The sequence below is a fragment of the Hypanus sabinus genome, chromosome 28 (genome assembly GCF_030144855.1).
Source record: "Hypanus sabinus isolate sHypSab1 chromosome 28, sHypSab1.hap1, whole genome shotgun sequence".
NCBI lineage: Eukaryota > Metazoa > Chordata > Chondrichthyes > Myliobatiformes > Dasyatidae > Hypanus > Hypanus sabinus.
The window spans coordinates 42,641,511-42,663,617 of record NC_082733.1 but is presented as its reverse complement, the minus strand read 5'-3'; the positions used below and the strand labels follow the sequence as shown (position 1 = coordinate 42,663,617).

Below are 22,107 nucleotides of genomic sequence, written 5' to 3'. Positions count from 1 at the left end.
AATTTTACATATCTCCATCAGCTCACCCTTCAGCTTCCTTTGCTCTGGGAAAAAAAGACAGCCCAGCCTGTCCAATTTTCTCCATGAATTCTCTAATCCAGCAACATCCTTGTGAATTTCTCTGCACTCTCTTCAGCACAGTCATTTCCTCATAGTGTGGTGACTAGTAATGCACATAATAATCAAGTGCAATCTCACAAATGCTTTGTGAAGTTGCAATATAACATCCCAACTTTTAGATTTTATGTTTTGAACTATGAATGTTGTACACCTTCTCTGTCGCCCTATCTCCTGTGCTGCCACTTTCAGAGAACTATGAAAGCTTACTACATGCATTCTGAATTATATTTTAGCTTACCTATAGTATAATATTTTAGTTTATGTGCTGCGTATGTTGCGTGGGTACATCGTGGTCTCGAGGAATGTCGATCTATGTCTATATCTGGTTCAAGAGCAGGTGCAATTTCGTTGGCACTTCACTCAGCTCAGTTATACATTCACAATGAAGATGCATACATCTCCGCTGACTATTACTCAGCATTCAACACTATCTTCTTCTTCTTGAAACCCATCATTAAGCTGCAAGACCTGGGCCTCAATACCTCCCTGTATGCTGCATCCTCGATTTCACTCACCACTTCTATTGCCACAACACAACTCAACTGAAGGGCTCACTCTCAAAGACTTTACAAATCATGTTCTCAGAATTATTTTGTTTATCTTTCTTCTTTTGGACTTCGGTTGTTGTCAGTCTCTGTTTATGTATTTTTCATAAGCTTTGTTGTATTTCTTTATCTTCCTGTAAATACCCACAAGGAAATGAATCTCAAGGTAGTATATGGTCCTGATGGAAGTTCTCAGCTTGAAATGTCAACTCGTCACTCCTCTCCATTAATGCAGCTTGATCTGCTGAGTTCCTCCAGCTTTTTGTTTGTGTAAAATAGTGACATGTATGCACCTTGGGATGTTATAACTTTTAATTTGATTTTGTCTTTGACTCTGATATCCTCAGGCAACCTTCCTCACTATCCACATTGCCATGACAAATTTTTAACATTAAAGGTTATTGTGCCTCTCCTCTTTCCCCTTCTCCCATGGCCCACCATCCTTTCCTATCAGGTTCTCCTGCTCCAGCCCTTTACCTTTCCCACCCACCTGGCTTCACCTATTCACCTGCCATCTTGTCCTCATTCTCTCCCCCCCCCCCCCACCCCACTTTTTATTCTGACTTATTTCCACCTTCCTTTCCAATCCTGAAGAAGGGTCTCAGCCCAAAATGTCAGCTGTTTATTCATTTCCATAGATGCTGCCTGACTTGACAAGTTCCTCTAGCATAGGATTTCCCAACCTTTTTTGTGCCATGGAGCCTTTCTGTTAACCAAGTGATCTGTGGACCCCAAGTTGGGAATCCCTGCTCTAACATTTGTGTGTTGTTCTGGATTTCCAGTGTCTGCAGAATCTCGTGTTTATGTCATGAAATATGTTATTTTGTAGCAATACAGTGCAATACCTAGTGATGGCATCGATTGAGGGCCTGGTGTTAGATGCAAAATGCTGTTACTCAGTGGGCTGTGGATTGTTAGAGTTCTCTACCCAATGTGCTGCATGTGATATTCAGAGGAGGGATTTTTTTTTTGGAATTATTAGCATGGAGATTCAATGTGGTTGAGGGTAAAGACTAGATATATTGTGACCATTTGAATGGCAGAGCCAATACCACCTATTATTTGTAATATTGCTCAGATCTTTTACCATAGGTTTTAATATAAACTGTAAATCTGCATACCTGCCCCTTCTACATTCAGATAAGAATTAGAGATTAAGTGCTGCTATCTAGTGGTCAGTGTATGTATTTGTTTTAGATCAAATATTAATTACTTCTGGTGGCATTGGTTTGTACTTGAGGGCAGCAGGTATCTCCAGTAAGGTGGAGTTCTGTTGAAGCACATGGTTTTTCTAATTCTGAAGAAGTAAATTTTTTTAAGATGAGGAATTTTGAAGTCAAAACAAGAACAGAAAATGATTAGGATACTTAAATTGTAGGAGCTTAGAAGAACTTAAGTGCAGTTGATTTCTTGTGCACCATGTACAAAATGCTGGAGGAATTCAGCAGATCAGGCAACATCTATGGAGGCGAATAAACAGTTGATGTTTCAGCTTGAGACCCTCATCAGAAATGAAAAGTAAGGGGCAAGAAGCAGGAATAGGAAAGTGGGGAGAGGGGAGGAATACAAGTTAGCAGGTGATTGGTGAAACCAGCTTGGGGGTTGAGGGAGGATGGGGGGATGAAGTAAGAAGCTGGGATGTGAAAGGTGGAAGAGGAAGTAACTTGATAGAGGTGGGGCATCAGAAGGAGGTGATGGGCAGGTGAGAGAAGAGAAAGGGATGAGAGGGTAATCCAAATAGGATGAAAAGAAGAGAAGTGATTCTTTTATCTGCTTGAAGTATTTACCGCTTGCAGAAATTTCTGTGGTATGTGGTTGTGTACATGTTCCATTGCACATGGTGCATGGTGGCTATGCTTGGAAGCAGTGTACCTTCCTGCACGGCTGCTGCACTAACATTGGTACACATTGCAGTCACACCTACTCTTAGAAGTCATCAAAATTGGTAAGCATTGCTTACTTGATTGTACCTTCTCCCACAAAAGCTTGAAAGTGCATACCACCAGGCTGAGGGACAGCTTCCATCCCACTGTTTTCAGATAGTCCCTTAGAATGATAAGACGGACTTGTACCTCATAATATACCTCATTATGACCTTGTGTGTTATTGTCTGCCTGAGTTTAGCTGTTCACCCTTTATTCTGAATTGTTATTGTTTTACCTTGTTCTACCTCAATACAGTATATTAATTTACCAAAAGACACTGACATAGATAAAAAAAAATGTTGTTTATTTTCCTCAACATTTTTTAGCCATGAGAGCCACTATTGGCTGGTGGAAATTAGAAGAATTTCCAAATGTAAATTTATCATAGACAAAATAGGTTACAAGGAAATGAGTGGGAGAATAGTCCTGATGAGATTGTCCTGAGAATCTCAGTGGGCTAAGTGGCTTCCTCCTATACCATATCACATATTTTACAACTGTCGTATCACATTCTGCTTTGGGAATGATGTGATACGCGGGTTCATGTGAAGACAGAAGTATCACCAGTTTCTTGAGAAATTTTTAAATGAACACCCATGGACTGGTAAGAATATGATGACCAAACTTGTTGTTTATTCACTGTTGATTGTTTGCAATATAAAGGTATCCTGGTGTTATTGAAGACACCATTAAGAAATTGAATGCTGTGTCATGTAGCGAATCCAATTGCTCTAAAGTGAATGCATTCACCCAACTTTTTAACCATTCACTTCCGCTTGTTTGATAGTTATTACTTCATCAAGCACGTGCCACCACTAACAGAAGAACAGCTCAGTCGGAAACCCGCCCTGCCACTTAAAACCAGAAGTACACCTGAATTCTCTTTGGTCCTAGATTTGGTGAGCGAAATTATGCTTTAAAGTGTATGTATAAAATAATGTGCTTTGAAATATTCACACATTACATGTATGTTACATGGAATTTCCATTTATACAGTAAAAGTATCTGAAATAAGATGATGTTGTTCAGTGTGCAGGAGATAAAATATTATTTTGATTTTCAAATTAGCTTGTATTTTTCTTATACTTGAGATTGATCAGTTTATGAACCGGAAAGAACAAAAATAGGGAGGGAATGGTTAGTTCATGCAAATAGGCATTTGTCTTCAAGTAACATGTGATCTTAATTTTTTGACTTTACTTTTTACCTTATGTATCAGAAGTTGGTTATGTAAAGTCTAATTATGTGATTTCTTTTCACTTTTTTTTCCACTTTACCTTGCATAAGATTATACCTCAATATACTCTTTGTTAAAATGGCACTTTAATGTTGTTTTGTGATACTTGAAAATGCTTTCTCTCGGCAGGATGAGACCCTGGTGCACTGCAGTCTCAATGAACTGGATGATGCGGCACTTACCTTTCCTGTCCTTTTTCAGGACGTGATTTACCAGGTAAGATGACCTATTCTCGCAGTTTGGGAATACTGCACCATACTTAACCCACAATGAGGCCAAACACAGGCTAGAGTTGCAACACATATTCTGTAGTATTAACGTTAATTTCATCAACTTCAGGTAACAGCTCCACTGTCCTTCCTCACACCCCATCCCACACCCAAATTTTGATTTATCTCATTTCTGGAGGCTTTCTCATCCCTTTGCTTTCCCTCTCCTACCCGCAAGACCTGCCCGTAACCTCTCGCTGGTTCCCCACCCCCCTCCCTTTATTCCCTGGCCCACTGCCCTCTCTTATTAGATTCCTCCTTCTTTAGCCCTCTTCCATCTATCACTTTCCCTTTCATCCACCCACCTTCCCCCCTCACCTGTTCTCACCTACTAGCTTCCTTCCTGCCCCCCCCCCCCCCCCCAGCCTTCTTATTCTGGCTTTAACATCCTTCCTTTCAACCCCGATGAAGTGATGAAGTGCCTTGGCCCAAAATGTCACCAGTTTATTTCCCTCTGTAGATGCTGCTTGACCTACTAAGTTTCTCCAGCACTTTGTGTTACTTATCCCTTTGTGAACCTTTGTCAAAGCATGTCAGAAAGTACAGTTAAATTAGGATCAGCCTACCCTGCCCTGTACGAACTCAGGCAAAATGGACACGGAAGACCGAAAGATTCAGCTCCTCTCAGAGCTAAGAATGGACATCTCTGTGGTGATAAGAGCAGAGCTGAAAAATGCCCTCGCTGAAGATTTCAACTACATTGAAAAACGAGATGAAAAACACCCTTACCGAAGATCTCAACTACCTGAAAAACGAGATGAAGAACGCCCTAGCAGAAAATTTAAACTACTTGAAAAATGAGTTGCAGATAGTAAGAACCGAGTTAACAAACAATGCGGCACGTATCCAAGTTGAGATTGACCAAGTAATGGTAATGTTAAAGACATGGAAGAGGGCATATCATCGTGGTCAGATGAAATGATATCGCTTCAAACCATCGTAAACGCCCTGAAGTTGGAGTTGAAGGACTTAAGTGATAAATGTGAAGGCATAGAGGGAAGAATGAGGAGGTATAATTCCGTATTTTGTGGGTTGCTGAGGGGCCCAGGTCAAGTTCCGTAGAGTCCATTTCTAAATTACTGTCAGAGGTGCTTAAACTGGACAAAGATTTTCTTATCGACTGCTCGCATTGGAGTCTTACACCAAAAAAAAACAGTGGTAAACCGCGTGCAATTATAGTTAAACTACATTATTATCAGGACTATGTCAATGTTTTATGTCAAGCTTGAAACCAGACTCCGCTTAACTACAATGGGAAACCCATCGCTATTTTTCCAAACTACGCCACAAGGGTTGCCAAAGCTGGAGCTGGGTTCACGGACGCCAGGAAACTGCTGTGTGACCAGCCAAATATCAGCCGAATTTCTGCTCGACTCCACATTACACAACAGGACGGAGAAAGAATTTCTGGACCCAGAGAAATCCATGGCCTACGTAACCGAGCGTATCGTCACGGCAGCAAAAGACAGAACATGATCATGGACCAGTAATGCATTTTTCACATGTGGAACTCTGGTGGACTATTCATCAAGCAGTTGCAGAATCGATAGTTTCCTGCTATGTCCAGAAAAAATATTATGATCATCCTAGTCTTTTGTCGTGGAAATATGTTTTCTTTGTGGTCACTGTCGTTGAGGTGTTAAAGCTTTTTTTTTTGGTACAGGGGAGGGGGGAAATCTTTTCAAGATTAGGTTTAATTTTGAATCCTTCAATGTGCTTACCAAATTGGATTCATCTCTCATTAATTAGCAAACTTGTAATACCAGTTGTAAGTATGTTAAAATCCCAAACGATGTTGATACTAATAAGCTGAGGAAATTTCTAGTGCTATTTTTTTTCTTGTTTCTTAATTAAGGGTGGGTTGGGCAGGAGCTCAACCTGATTTAGCTCAGAGGGCACCCAAGTAAACACTTAATGTGTGGATTGTGGTGGCCTGCACACGCGGGACTCAAACCGCCATTGGGAGCCACGGGCAGAAACACAGTAGCACGTTTGGAACTACCCACTTGGGGCAGACCTTCCGGGGACAGTCTGATGTCACGTCCACCCCACAGGTCGCAGGGACCCATGGGAGAAGAGATTTAAGCGCGCAATTTTGGGTCAGTAAAGGCATTCAGAGTTTAGCTCTTTCTGCCTCCGTGTGTGTCTTTAGTAGCGCATTGCGTGTGACTACATTGTGACCCCGATGTTCCAGATGGCATCTGGAGCCAGTGACTCAGTGTCCAGCCATGAGTTCGAGCAACTCGCACAGTGCAGTCTCTCTAAAGCTCCCGACTTTCTGGGCCACTCAGCCCCACGTTTGGTTCGAGCAGGCTGAGGCCCAGTTCAATATCAGAGACATTACAGCCAACGCCACACAGTACTACTACGTGGTCAGCACACTCGACCAGGAGACGGCAGGCCGGATCATCGACTTCCTATGCCAGCCACTAATGGAGGACAGGTACACTAAGCCTAAGGCGCTCCTGATCCGTACCTTCCGACTCACCTGCCGTGGCTTCTACACATGGACGGCCATAAGCCATGCCTTTTATTTGAACAGTTGTTCCTCGAGCAAATACCAGAGGACATTTGCCGCCGCCTCCTCGTGAGGGAGGATTTCAGCGAACCACACAGGGTGGTGGCTAAAGCAGACGTCCTTTGGCAGAGCAAGCAACGTGGGGCAGCCTCCATTGGCCTAGCCACGATCGCGGACCCCAAAGCCCAGGCCCCGCAACCGAAGCCGTCGAGACTTGCGGGGGGAAAAGACGAAAGTTCGGAACAATGGTGTTTCTATCACCAAAGATGGGGCTCAGGCATGCGCCACTGCCGTCCACCATGTGCTTTTCTGGGAAATGCCAGGGCCAGCCGTCGCTAATGGGTACGACGGCTGGCCACCGAGACAGCCTCTTGTACCTCTGGGACCAACATTCCAAGGGCCACTTCCTGGTAGACACCGGGGCCAAAGTCAGCGTACTCCTCCCCCCCCCCCCCCCCCCCCCCCCATCTGAACATGGACACTCATAACACGGTCCCAGGCCCCAAACTCACTACTGCAAATGGCACCAGTATTCGGACGTATGGCCCGCGAACTATCTCACTGCATTTCAGGTCCAGCCGTTTCACTTGGACTTTCACGTTGGCAGCAGTGTCACAGCCACTACTGGGGCAGATTTCCTACGAGTCAGCTGCCTCCTGGTTGACCTAAAAGGCCGGCATTTGGTCCACACCGAAATGTTCCAGACTTTCCAGCTCGGAGAAGCCAGGGTGTTGGTGGAATCCCCCTCCATAGTCACCCCGCAGTTCTCCATGGCCAACCCCAAGTATGGCGTGCAGCACCACATCCCCACGCAAGGACCAGTGCTGCACGCCTGAGCTCACAGGCTCCCTCCTGACAAGCTCCATCTTGCCAAGGAGGAGTTCCGTAAGATGGAAGAGGTGGAACTTGTACGCTGCTCAGACAGCCCGTGGGCATCCCCACTGTACATGGTGCCCAAGTCTGCAGGTGGATGGAGGCCCTGCGGAGACTACAGAATGCTCAGCGATACCACAACTGCCGACAGATACCTGGTACCCCACATCCAGGACTTCACAGCAGACCTGCATGGAGCGACTACCTTCTCGAAAATCGACCTGGTCAGGGGATACCATCAGATCCCAGTGCGCCCCGACAACATGCCCAAGACAGCCCTCATCAACCCGTTCGCTTTTTCGAATTCCTGAGGATGCCTTTCCAAACTTTGGGCTGAGTGCAGCCCAAACTTTCCAAAGGCTCATGGACTCGGTGGGACACACCCTGGATTGCGTTTTCATTTTCTTGGACGATATCCTGGTGGCCAGCAGTTCGCACCAAGAGCACGTGGCACATTTGCGCCAGCTCTGCCAATGCCTGAGCGACCACGGACTGGCAATCAATCTGGTGAAGTGCCAGTTCGGGCTGACGGAGATCGACTTCTTGGGCCACAGTGTCCACCGACATGGCGCAGTTCCCCTACTGGACAAGGTCCAGGCCATCCTCCAGTTCCCCAAGCCCAGCACGATCAAGGGCCTGCAGGAATTCGTAGGGATGGTCAACTTTTATCATTGGTTCGTGCTGGCGGTGGCACGCATCATGAGACCCTTGTTCAGCCTGATGGCTGGCAAGGCTAAAGAAGTGGCATGGGACGTGGAGTCCACTGAGGCGTTTGAGCAGGCCAAGGAGGAGCTGGCAAAGGCGGCCCTCCTAGAGCACCCGAGATTCAGTGTATCCACGGCACTCTCAGTCGACGCTTCCAACACAGCAGTCGACGGAGTCCTGGAGCAGCTCGTGGAGGACCAGTGGCGACCACTCACTTTCTTCAGCTGGCACCTATGGCCACCAGAGGTGAAATACAGTGCTTTTGACAGAGAGTTGCTAGCACTCTACCTGGCTGTCCGGCATTTCTGGTACTTCCTCGAGGAAAGGGAGTTCACCGTGTATACAGACCACAAGCCCGTGGAAAACGTGGAATTAATACAAGTAAAGGAAAAAGATTTGGGAAAAAATAATAAAATGAAGTAAATAAGTACACAGGGATTGGATAAGTATGTCTGTGGGTAAGAGCAAACATGAATGTGTTAGGATACAAACACCTACAATGGAAGTTACATAGGGTACACACAATATTTTGGACTAGAAAGAAATGGACCAGAAGAGATGCATGGAAATTATTATTCAACCACTATTATTACTAATTTTTAATAACTTTTTATTTAGTTTAATAGTGTGGAATTACAATTATACATAAATAACTATTTAAGTGCCTAATTATATATTCTTTTTTATTCCCACTATGTTACCTACTTTGTTATGCCCCCCTTTTTGTTTGTTTTTATTATTTTTCTTTTAATATCATCTCAGTGTGTACTTGTGAATATATAAATATATATAGATTTATACATATATAAAAAATGGAAAAGGTTTTATATGTAAAAATGTTTGTGTAATACTTGCGAATACCTTATCCAATTAAAAATAAAATTTAAAAAATAAAAAAGAAGAAGCTGAATATCTCATCTCCAAGTTGCAATGTGAGTTTTATGAACATGGAGAAAAAGCAGGGAGTCTGCTAGCCCATCAACTGCGTCAAAAAACCGGCTAGTCATGTATACCTGAGATACGGGATGCACAGGGCATAAAGCAAGCAGATAATATAGAAATTAACTGATGCTGCCATACCTTTTGCCAATCATTGTACTCCTCAGATTCATCCACCACCTCATAAGGTCCGGATGATTTCTTTAAAAAGCTAAACATCCCATATATAGATCCACATGAGCTGCTGATCTGGAGAAGGCAATCACGACTCTGGAGACAGACTCAGCTATTAGGAGTAATGCAGAGTGGAAAATCCCCAGGCCCAGGTGGATATCCTTCTGAATTTTTGAAAAAGTTTTCCCATTGCTATTATCTGATTTTGAAGAGTTTTTTTTATCCCACTCCCTACCTCCCACATTACATCAAGCAGTTATCTCATTAACTTTGAAAAAGGGCAAAGACCCCCTTGAATGTAGTTCATACCGACCAATCTCCCGTTTAAATATGGATACCAAAATCCTTGCAAAAGTCCTGGCACACAGAATAGAGAAGTTTCTACCATTAATTATCTCACCGATCAAACAGGTTTTATAAGAAAACGATATACTTTTTCAAAAATATAAGATGTCTTATAAATATACGATATGATTCCTCTGCATCTAGTACCCCAGAGGTTATTCTCTCACTATCCAAAATTACTAAACCTTTGGGGTTTGATTTTTGAAACTTTTTCAAAAAATTTTTGGACAATTACTTACACCTTCTTGGTCAATAGCACTATTTGGAGTGCCTTCTCAGAATGTTAACCTCAGCAAATTCCAACCTGATCTCATAGCATTTTGTTGACTTCCTGCCAGAAGGCTCATCTTGTGCAAATGGAAAGACTCTTCCCCTCCAACACATGGACATTGGATCATAGATATCGTGTACTTTATAAAATTTGAGAAGATCTGCTATTTGGTCAGGGAGCAGTCTGCGAGATTTAACACCACTTGGCCACCTTTTTTAAGTTTTGTCAAAAAATATGAATGCTGAAAAATTATTTGTATGTGTAAGGTGCTCTATCTTTATATGTACAGTAGCCCTTTGTGTCTATTTTTGACTGGTCTGGCTGGTTCTATTCGTTCTTGTTTATTGAGGGGTAGGGGAGATTCTTTTTGTAACTGGTATAAAATGGTTGTAGTATAATATATATTCTGCTATTTTTCTTTGTTAATAAAAATACTTTGATTAAAAAAAAAATTAGTGTCAGCCTTTGGGATGCTGTGCATAATATTTCTGACTTAATTATGACATTTTGGATCCAAAGAGAAGGTTATTGTCTTATGGGAAGATAGAGGGATCCAAGAGTGAAAAATGCCTACAATAATCAAAAAGATGCCGGTGTAGAAAATTTTAACTAAAAATAGTTAAATTAGAAAACTCAGCAAAAAATTATTAATTATAATTTTAACAAAAGTTGTGGAATGTTAATGCTTCAAGTCAAACACCCTTTGCCAGAGAAAAGAAGCCAGTGTTAAGACACAGGGAAGAGAGGATGAATGTTTCTGACTAAAGGGAATTCAGAGGAGAGGCTAGTGTTGCCGAGGAGGTAGATTGTCAGAGATGGGTTAATTAGGGCAGTTAGAGAAAGAAAATTAACAAAGGTTGCAGAATGAGGGTAGTTAGAGGGAAGGGCGAAAATATAAAATATTATGAAATGTAGTGATGAAGGACAACAAATAATTGAATCGTGATGGTGAGAATTCCTTTGGCTGATGTGATCCACTACAATTTTCATTTGTCCAATGCATTTCATAGCAGAGTGGACTTGCCATTATGATTCAGATTAGCTCTGTCCATAAGGTTTTGTTTCAAGAAAATACTTAAAGAAAAATAATTCTAATTCAAGATACTTAAATCACTTACTTATAATTAATAGTTATTTAATTGATTTATTTTTTTAAAGAATAAAAAATATCTTACATAAAGTCTTCATTCTCTTTCACCACCATCCCTTGCACCTGTCAACAAAAATATTCTTGAGTTTTCTAAACATGATTTGTTTATTGATTATTTCTTCCTGCTCCTTTAGTCTTTGACATGTAATGCTTTGCGTTTTTTTAAGCTATAGTAACTTTTCCACAATTCATGTTGTAGGTTTATGTACGGTTGAGACCTTACTTTCGGGAATTCCTGGAGCGAATGTCTCAGATTTATGAGGTGAGTTTAAAAGTATTTCTGTAAAAATCTGTGGTAGTTTATGTTGATCTGTAGCTATAACTTTTCTTTCAATCATTTAACATAATTTCATAAACCATAAAGCCAATAGGCATAGGAACAGAATTAGGCCATTCCAGCACGACTGATTTATTATCCCCCTCAACCCCATTCTCCTGCCTTCTCCCCTTAACATTTTATGCCCTTACTAATCAAGAACCTATCATCCTCCGCTTCAAATATATTCAATGACTTGGCCTCCACAGCCACCTGTGGCAATGAATTGCGCAGATTCACCGCCCTCTGGATAAAAAAATTCCTCCTCATCTCTGTTCTAAAGGCCTGCTTCTTTGCTTGTGTAATTCGATGACTCAAATCAGGATTGATGTTTCAAATTCATGATTTTTTTTCTATCATATGTGGAAATGTAAGGCAAGTTTTATACAATGGAGAAAGAGAATCTCTATTATTGGGTGGAAGGTGGAAAGTGCACAAGGGACAATATTGCTAGGTGAAATTGGTAATGGGACAACTAAAGATTGTCTCCTGAAGAGATGTAAATGGAAATAACATTATCAGTACCTGAAATAGTTGAACTCAAGTGGTCAGTGCAGAAGGATAATGAAAAGGTAATGACCCTAAAACCTATTTTGAGCTTCATTGGAGCAGTACTAAAGGCAAAGAGTGGATAATTTAGACTGGGAGACACACAGAAAATTAAATTAACGGGCACCTGAAAACACAGGTTCCCATTTGAAATTGTATGTCGTTAATAGAGTTATTGTAAATAATCTCAAGATTTGCTTATACTTTGACTAATCATGGTTTAAGCTGATTTTTAATTTTTGACTGGAAGTTCTGGTTACAACATCTTGGACGTGTAGTTTAAAATGCTTTTATGAAATATTTGTACCATATATGCTGCCTTAGAAATTCACTGCCAAAAATTGGCAATTGTACATTGACGTTTCTTCATTCTTTCTATAGATTATTCTGTTCACTGCCTCTAAGAAAGTTTATGCAGACAAATTGCTGAATATTTTGGATCCTAAGAAACAGCTAGTCAGGTAAGTTCCATAAAATGGTTGTGGTATAATTAATAACAAGGTGAAAATTAGATAATTTAATATGCTCATAGTTTAGTTTATAAATAGCAACACACAAAGTGCTGGAGGAACTCAGCAGGTCAGGCTGAGGGTCACAGCACAAAACATAATTATTTATTCAGTTCCATTGATGCTGCCTGGCCCAAGTTCCTCCAGCATTTTGTGACTTGCTTTCGATTTCCAGCATCTGAAGATTTTCTCACGTTTGTGATCTCGATAAATACATGCTCTCAAGATTGAATTCTTTTTAGGTCTCTGAAATAATCTTTCTATCTCCACATCTCCTTTGCTCTTCTCTTGGCCCTTTCTGCATTCCTAATTTCAACCTAGACTCCCAGACCTTCATTGTTGTGGGTAAAATCCCCCTTTAAACCAAACACTCTTCTTTAAAAGGCATCTTGAGGCCTGTGTCTGACCAAACATCTGCTGACATACCCTTCTGTTCAACAGTGTCAAATTGTGTTTGATCATGGTCATTTGAAGTGACTTGGGACTTCTAACTCTATTAAAATGTATGTTTTTTTCACTAATTAGACTTGAATTACTTCTGTGTTGCCCTGTGCAGTTGAAATCTTTGGTCTGTGTGGAAACTGTTCCATCTGACGACCCAGTTAAGCATTGATATTTCTATTCACTGAAGTAGAGTTAGAAGTGAGGGACACAGATTTTTTGAGAGGAAGTTTCAGTTAATCACAATCCAAGTAGTAACCCAATTTGTAGTTGTGAAATGTGTGCGTTGAGGTAATTCTTAAAGCACCTTGCCTAGCTTTGTTCTGTAAATGATCACCTAAAGATTCCAATAGTGAAGGTTTCCTCCTTTATTTTAATATTCAATGCAAGATAGGTAAGTTATTAACTGTTAGCTGGTTTCTCTGATCTTTGGGTGATTTGCTGGCCAGTAAAATGTACTGTTGTCCCCTGGACCTCTCACAGTTGCTTTATATTCATTCAAAGATGTGGACTTCACTAATTAGGCCAGAATTCATTATCCTTGACTAATTGTCCCTTGAAAAGAATGGTTTATTTCAAGAGTCAGGAGAGAATTAACTGCTCTCCAAGAGGCACAAGCAGGCTAATGAACAAAGGTGGATTTTAAAGACGATCTAATCATTTAATTCACTTGTGCCAGATTTTTATTCACTTAACTGAATTCAGGTTGTTTTGGTGTGGGGTTAAAATTTTTCTCTGCATTATTGGTCCTGGTCTCTGGACGCCAATTCAGTTAACATGACCTGTTGGCATGTTACTGCTCACTGGTGGCAAGGAGGCAGAGAATATTGTTTGGACTAAAATGCCTATTTCCAATGCCACTTTTGAGATAAATATTTGTCCCTGTGCTAATGCCATTGAGCTCACTGACTCCTTCCCACACCCAGCCACTTTTAGAGTTTAACCTTTAATACGATGTAATAGGTAGAAATGAAGATCTTAAGATCTTCCACTTAATGTCTTTCATGACCTTACAATGCCTCCTTACTGCCTACTCCACTTGTCCCCTCCAACCCCACCAGCAGCCACTTTGAGTTTAACCATTATCACAGTGGAATATGCAGAAAGGAAGATCATAAGATCATCTTCATTGTCTATTATGATTCTACAATGCTCTGGAACCTTTTAACGTTTTAATTACAAACATAGTAGCCACAATTTTGTGCACATCAAGATCCACACAATAACTTGTTTTGTTTGCAATGTTAGCTGACTAATAAACATTGCTTAAGGGACCTGCAGAACTTCCTTTGAATGATACCATGAGATCTTTGATATCCACCCACACAGGACTTAATACATGCATGTAAAATGAGTTTTAGTTTAATATCTCATGTCAAAGTTGGCCTCTCTCTTTACAACACTCAGTGCTGTAATGCATTGACCACCAGGAAAAGTTGGGACTTATCCCACCCTGGTAATGACCGATTCAATGTCCTACCATCCAGAAGGAGATACAGAAACATCTCTGCACAGAAGTCTAGATTGAAAAACAGCTTTTCCCTCTAAGCTGCCATGCAACTAAACAGTGCCGCATTTTGGAGTTGGTTTTTAATTCACTTGCTACTTAGAGGTCACTATAAATAACTCAGACGGTATTTGAAATGTAGTCATTGTGTTTTTAGTAATTGAATTGCCAATTTACTGTTTTGCACTGGATAACAGCACAGCAATCTCATTGTCCTCAGCATTGACAATAAAGCTCTAACTAAATAAGGTGCTCACAATCATACGTTTCAGAAGTGAGAGTGCTAACCAATTCTGTCATGGCGGATTAAGCAAAAGAATAAAATTATAATATTCTGATAGAAAATATTCCTTTTTAGTTTTGCCTAGCTTGATGCTGTATTCTGTGATCCTGCTTTATGTGTTACTGTTTATTAGTATTTTGTTGTATATGGTAACCTCTTTGGATTCTATCAGCATCTACAGAAGTTTGTGCAAGATGTATTTTAGGTGCTGGTGCTTTTGCTAATGTTGAAACTACTTTCATTATTATTTGCAGTTTAGCCAGTTACTGCTGTATAATTATTGGCTCAAAGCCTTCATGTTCACCATAATTTTATTATTATGCTTAACCTGCAATGTTTTTTTTTCATCTAGGCATAGGCTATTCCGTGAGCATTGTGTGTGTGTGCAGGGAAACTACATAAAGGATTTAAATATTCTCGGAAGGGATCTTTCGAAAACAATCATTATTGACAACTCTCCGCAAGCCTTTGCATATCAGGTTAGTTCCAGAGCCCTCCAGTGGGGGGCAGAGTGCCAGAGAGTTTGTATTGTGTTCTTTGGCTTTGCTTCATAGAAGCTAAATTGTAAATTTCCTTGAGGACCCAGGAGGTTAGAAATAGAGAGGTGTCCTGTTTCTTATGAAGCTCATAGTTTGGTAGTTATGTGGCCTGGACATATCCAAAGGTGTGAATTCAGATCCCATCAGGAATTGAATTCAGCCATTTTTAAAAAAAGCTCTGGAATTAATATAAATTAATAAGCTTGTATTTAGATTAACATAAAAACTGATTCACTAATATCTCTTAGGATAACAAATTGTCTCTCCTTGCCTTGTGTCTATTACTGTATATCTGATTTCAGACCTTCTAACTTATAAAAACTGAAATGGTTCAGCAAGCCACACAGCATTTTGGTCTTGCCAGTTACATCCATCTTCCATTAAAGTTCTGGCCCAGCAAACCCATCATAATTATTATGTGCTGTGTCATATGACGTGGGTAATCAAGATCTTTGACCATGAGTGTTCTTGGCAAATTTTTCTGCAGAAGTGCTTTGCCATTGCCTTCTTCTGGGTAATGTCTTTACAAGATATTGTGACTCCCAGCTATTATCAATGCTCTTCAGAGATTTCCTGGCGTCAGTGGTCGCATAACCTGGACTTGTGATATGCACCAGCTGCTCATATGACCATCCACCACCTGATCCCATGGCTTCGTGACCCTGATTGGTGGGGTGGGAGCTATGCAGGGTGCTACACCTTGCCCAAAGATGATCTGCAGGCTAGAGGAGGGAAGGAGTGCCTTACACCTCCTTTGGTAGAAACTATCTCCAACCCACCACCCACCAACAAGCCCATGCAACCCAATTACACCCATATGACCAATTAACCGACTAACTGGTACGTCTTTGGAATGTAGAAAGAAATCTGAGCTCGCAAAAGGAAACAAAAGGTACTCAGGCCAAGGATAAGTGATTAGATTACCTTGTTGGAGATGGTCTCTCCCTGGCACATTTATTTTTTAACCTCTGAAGATCCCATGTTCGTGAATTATCTCCGTTTTGTTCCATTGACTGAAGAGTTATGACTAGAATTGAACATTGTGTGACCATAGCTGAGCACCACAACCCTGGTTTTATGATGGAAGAAAGATCACTGAAGGGATCACAGGGTATATATACTGTGCAATATGAGATGAAATAAATTTCTAAATTCTCCTCAATCAATATTCCCAAAGCTACCATTAATACCTTGGCCCTAAGGCCAAAGGTATGCTGCTTGTAAGTGACTGGCCTCTTGATAACCTTAACAGCATGGCAGTGTGGTCAGGTACCTATTCAGTACTCTTCCATTTAAGCTCCAACTGCTTCTCTTATGGCAGACTCTGTGGCTCCCACAGTTGCCTCATCAGCCCCTTCAGTAGCCTATAGAACTGGAGTGTAAATAAGCCATCCTCGGTCTTGAAGGAATAAGAAAGAGAGGGAAGTACAGCTGGTGATGGTGTTGGTTGAGAGGGTGATGAAGGCATGTTATTCACAGCTAATTTCTCTGGAGGGTCTGAAAGTAGAAGATAAATAAATGGAACTGTGAGGTACAAAATGTTACAGATGCTGAAAATAAAGCAGGGCATGCTGCAGGTTAAGTGTCATCATCATCATCATTATGTGTCATGATGAGGGCAGTTATGGTCTTAACCATGATTGTTCTTGGCAAATTCTACAGAAATGGTTTGCCATTCCCTCCTGGGCAGTGTCTTTACAAGACGGGTGACCCCAGCCATTATCAATACTCTTAAGAGATTGTATGCCTGGTGTCACCAGGACTTGTGATATGCACCGGCTGCTCATGCGGCCATCTACCACCTGCTCCCATGTTGGTGAAAGTAAAAGTCTGAATTAGGGAACTGTCGTTTCGTAAGTGTTTAATGCAGAGGAAATGAGAAGATGAGCCCAGTGGTGGCATAGTGTTAAGTAATGGAAGTTATAGACACAGGTCCCAAATCAATTTTTGACACTGGAGTGGAGGATGACAAAAGGAGGAACATTTATCTTGCAGACGAGTGAATCTGCAGATGCTGGAAATACCTCTTCCCATAGATGTTGTCTGGCCTGCTGAGTTCTGCCAGCATTTTGTGTTCTTATCGAACATTTATCTTGCTCAGGAGGACACATGTAGAAAATGGAACAGATGCAATTCAGAGACTTGTCAAACACCATGGAGAGAAAGACACAGTAAAAGAAGAAGAAAATGTCCATGAAACATGAATGTAGAAAAGATATGATGGATCTGGAGCCTTGACAGAATTAATTGGAAGCAAATATGGGAAGCAGATGGAGCAGATTTGGTAAAAAAGTTGTGGGAGGGTGTGGGAATGTAATTGATACTGTTTATTAGCTATTGCCTGATGTAGCGATAGAAAAGTCAGGACGTAAAAGCGAAGAGTCTACTTTGGAGGGTGTGAAAGTGATGAGAAGATGAAAGTTGCAGCAGAGGTAATGAAATTGGGGTTCTATGTGAGAGCATTAAACAAACCTACCCTTGTAGTCATTGATGTTGCTGCAGAAGGAAGAGAGGGAGACTGAAAAGGGAAAAAATAAGGACGGTCCCACAGACAGATGTGGTTTGGACTGTTAAGGTTCAGAGGAAGTGTGTCGGATTAATGGAAAGACTGTTCAGTGTAAGCACTTTCAGCCAAGTTGGTCATTCCTTTGTTGGTGGAAGAAGCAAAGGATCGTCAGCTTTTTTTGATGTGGGATGGAGGGATTCAATTACTGTGATTAAAAAAAATTGATTTGGGAGCCAAAGTCTGAAAAATATATAGTATCAGAGGTGACAGGGATCTAAATGAAAGAGACTGGACAGATGGAGACAGACTACAGTCACAAGGGGAAGTAAGTTCTGTCGGACAGGAACCAGATGAAACAACGAGCCTCCCAAGGTAGTCCTGCTTGTTGATCTTGAGGAGGTGAAGTTACATTATGATATTGAATGTTGTGCAGGAAATATCTCCAAAAGAATTGAAGTCCAGAACTGAGAAACAGCAATGGAGGATGTTCTGAAGGGTTTAAATGAATTAGAAGGGGTCTCAGTATTCTGTATTGTAGATGTTATTGTATCCTTAAAGAACAATAAACTTGGGCCAAATAGCTTCATAATGCTCATTCTATTTGGGGCAGGTTGGGTCCTTGCTGTTCTGTCTTGGCTGCTTTCCTAATTTAGGAAAGATGATGCATGGGGAAAACTGAATAAAAGAAATTCTAAATGAATGTTGCTTTGGAGAATTTTCAGTATTTGTGATTGTTAATCGATGCACTCATTCTCCCTGACTCCTCCAGTTTGAGATGTGAATGTTCAGATGTTGTACAACAGCTATTACTGTAACTTGTGTAACAAGCTATTTGAGTTATGGTAAAATATGCTCTCAATCCTTTTCCATCAGCTATCCAATGGAATTCCAATTGAAAGCTGGTTCATGGATAAGAATGACACAGAGCTTTTGAAGCTGATTCCATTTTTAGAGAAACTTGTAGAACTGGTAAGTTATGATTTCTGTCATTAAATAGCATACATTTCTCTATAAGGCTTTAGGTGGAAGTTTCCTCGCTTATTGCCTAGTCTTTGCTCATCTATCTGATCCATGCTGTCTAGTAATTATGCTTCGAATGACAAGAAAGTTTCTCTAATCTCCATTCTTAACTTTTATCTTGATGTCTAAGGGCAGCTCTGGAGTTAATTGCAATACACTCACTAGTCAAGTAATTCTTGTCTCTCTCAGCACGTATACCCGGTGAGATATGGATGTTATAGGTGATAAAAGATTACTCAGAAATGTATTTAAGTCATCTAACAAGGTCTTGCACATTGAAATGAGATGCTAAGTTTGCTACTCATACTAGTCATTTCCTCAGTTGCACAGCTCTATCAAGTCAATAGTGTTCTAGATTGGGGATTCCCAACTAGGAGTCCACGGACCCCTTGCTTAATGGTATTGGTCCATGACATTAAGAAGGTTGGGAATCCCTGACATAGAAATACTGTACCACATGCTGCATGAGGGCACTTTTTTTGCTTAGACTGCTTTCCCCTATATCCTGTGGCAACACCATGGAGATGTTACTGGTTGCTAATAATTACCTAAATTGAACTCTTTTCATATACTTCTCTCTCAGAATGAAGATGTTCGACCCCACATCCGAGAGAAGTTTCGTTTGCATGATTTACTCCCTCCGGATTAAGACCATGTTGCCAACACCAACTCTGAAGGGGGCAGAGAAGTCAAAAGCAGGACCCTTTGGACTACAGGACATTGCCATTACTGTTGAAATTTGCATTTTTGTACCTCGTCTTGCTTTTCTTGTCTTGGACACCCAGAATTAACCAAGGGGTTGCAGAGAGTGAACCTGGCCTCAAACGATTTAGGGTGGTTTGGAATAGAAAAGGATATTGCAGGGGTTTAACAAAATAAGAAACGGTATATGCAGTCAAAAAAAAATCTGAACCTGCAGATCCCAATAGCACATGTACAGCACGCAATAGATATTCTGTCATCCTATTTGATGTGCTTCTAAAGACAGTTTGCTGGTAACAAGTGTGAAATGCTGTGGTCTGTTGCAATACATGTTGATGAGACTTTGACTGTGGTCTATGATCTGTCAGTGGTTGGCACTTTCTTTTGTGACACACAAATCAACACTTTCTAAAAGTACTTCTGTTATTGCCACCAGCATTTGGCTTAACCTGTATTGTCACAGGTTTGCATAGGAGGATAATGCTGATTCTGGTTTTCCTCTGGGTGGTGCTTTTTAAAGTGGTCTGTACCCACTTTTTTTAAAATGCAGGTCTCATTTCAACAGAAATGGCCAGTATATTATATTTAAAAAAAAATACAAAAAAATATGGTTCAGGTTTTAGGCTTTTGTTTTTCTAGTATATAAAATAATACCCAATTATTAAAGCATTCCTTTTAACTATAATGTAATGTAGAATGCCACCCACCCCAACCCTCTTCAATTCCCTAAACAAGACAGAATCTTATCTAATTTGAGTCACCACCTTCCTGCTTCAACTGGCTGTGAATTAATGTATATTTGTTAAAATAAAGATTAAAAATCTATAGGTTAGTCAAAATAAATCACATACGTAACATACACATTTATTTATATTAAAGGACAGAGATTTTCACCCACAGTAGCTGTAATCTTGTAAGAGAAGGGGTGATGACACAAGAAGAGGGATTCTAAATATTGTAATTACATTTTAATCTGTTTTTAAACCCATAAGCTTACACAGTCTCAACCTGGGCGGGGGAAGAATGGGAAGTGTGCCGCAGACAAGCGAGGAACAGTTATTCCAGCTGATGGGCTCAGGTCTGTCTTCGAGCATCTACTGTCACAACACAATGTAGTGCCACTGGTTTTGGGATCTTCATGGTGAATGTGATAGAAGAATGGTCAGTATTGGGGTGAGAATGGCAGTGTGCAAGCCAAGCTGATAGGACCTAGCTGTTTTCACCCTCTTCTCCCTTTCTCCCTCCGTCCCCATCCTTTCCAACAATAAGTTAGCTTGTTAGTCCCCTGTTTTGAAAACAAAATGTCTCCCTTTTCCCCCACCCACTCCTGGTATATTTGCTGGCTTATTTTTTTTCCATGGTATTGTTTACTCGAAGGAGCATTGCATGAATTGCCTCTAGACTGCATTGATATACCACAAGTATGGCCACGGACTCATTTTCTAAGGAAACTGGAGAAAGCGGCACTTTTTTTTTTACCGAGAGGAGCTAGGTGCATTTCCTTTGGTTTAGGCCTTTAGAAGATTGTTCAGGTCGAGGTGTGTGGTAGCAGAAGAATGGTGAGCAGCACATGAATGAGGATGCCAGTTAAATTTTTTTATGTATATTACCAGTTTACTTGTACAAAACTTTCTTGTACAAAACTACATGCAGCTTCATTTAAAAAAAATCCTTAAAGTAAGGAGAAAACTTTTTAAAGAAAGCGGTTTAATTTTTGTATTTTTGATTTTATGAAAGGCATGAGTTATGTCTTCTTTTTCAGTGTATTAATGAAGATTTTAACTTTTCATCAGGTTGAGCGCTTTTCTTACTATTATCTATTGTGTATGTAGCTAGCACATTGTGACACTGAAACGTTCAAATCTAGCATGTAGAATAAGCCTGTTTTTTGTGGGGAGGAAAAAAAACCCTTTTATCCTTCATTAAATATTTTAATCATGGCAGGTTTTTCTGCAGAAAATAATTTGAAAAGCGTTTGCATTTCAGAGAAATACTGATTTTGTATTTAAAGAAAGGTATTTTGCTTGCTGGAATCTATTTACTACAGATTCACTTTAATGATAACCTTTGAGATGTATTTAAATACCTTAGGGCATCTGGGCATCTTTCTTTATGCTGTTGTCATTTTGTCTTTATTGAAATAAAAAATGTACAGAACATTACTTTTACAAATGTTACAAACATTTTGAAGTTTTGCAAGTTGTGCATCACAGAAATCAAATCCTACCACTCCGGCACTCTCCCTTTGAGCCTGCACATCTACTTGTCAAAATGATCTGATGCGCTTTCAAAAGAAGCTTGGTCTCTGCCTCGGTCCCTTCCTGCAGCAACAAAAAAAAATCAAGTTTCCAACTTTTTGTTTTGCACTTAATGCCTTAAAAATCAAGACAACTGTCATGATATTTGTATTGGAGTTAAAACAGGGTCAATGCAAGTTAAGTCCTTTTAGTCAACAAAGAATTTGTCTCGTGTACATTCTCCTCACTTTAAAGAAGTCTTATACCTCAAGTAAATGCAGATATAGATACTGATTGATATTCTCATAAAGTTTCTTTACTCCTTTCCCTGACCTTGCAATCCCTGGAATTCAGAGGTTTGGGGTGATCTAAGCAAAGTTTAAGTTGTTCTGGGTAACTAATAGGGTGAAGAGAGATTCATCTTACT

General features: G+C 40.5%; 1 protein-coding gene across 6 annotated transcripts in view; it reads left to right on the top strand.

The window, feature by feature from the left end:
- The window catches only part of LOC132382634 (CTD small phosphatase-like protein 2), an 83,381-nt gene extending 61,776 nt beyond the window's left edge, over nucleotides 1-21,605 (top strand). For all 6 annotated transcript variants that reach the window (XM_059953048.1, XM_059953042.1, XM_059953045.1 and 3 more), the window contains 7 exons: nucleotides 3,378-3,489; nucleotides 3,957-4,043; nucleotides 11,271-11,333; nucleotides 12,318-12,397; nucleotides 15,029-15,155; nucleotides 18,595-18,690; nucleotides 19,325-21,605. In XM_059953048.1, coding sequence (XP_059809031.1) covers nucleotides 3,378-3,489; nucleotides 3,957-4,043; nucleotides 11,271-11,333; nucleotides 12,318-12,397; nucleotides 15,029-15,155; nucleotides 18,595-18,690; nucleotides 19,325-19,390 — 631 coding nt within the window. In that variant the 3' untranslated portion in view covers nucleotides 19,391-21,605. The remainder of the gene's footprint in view (nucleotides 1-3,377; nucleotides 3,490-3,956; nucleotides 4,044-11,270; nucleotides 11,334-12,317; nucleotides 12,398-15,028; nucleotides 15,156-18,594; nucleotides 18,691-19,324) is intronic.
- Nucleotides 21,606-22,107: the final 502 nt, after the last annotated feature.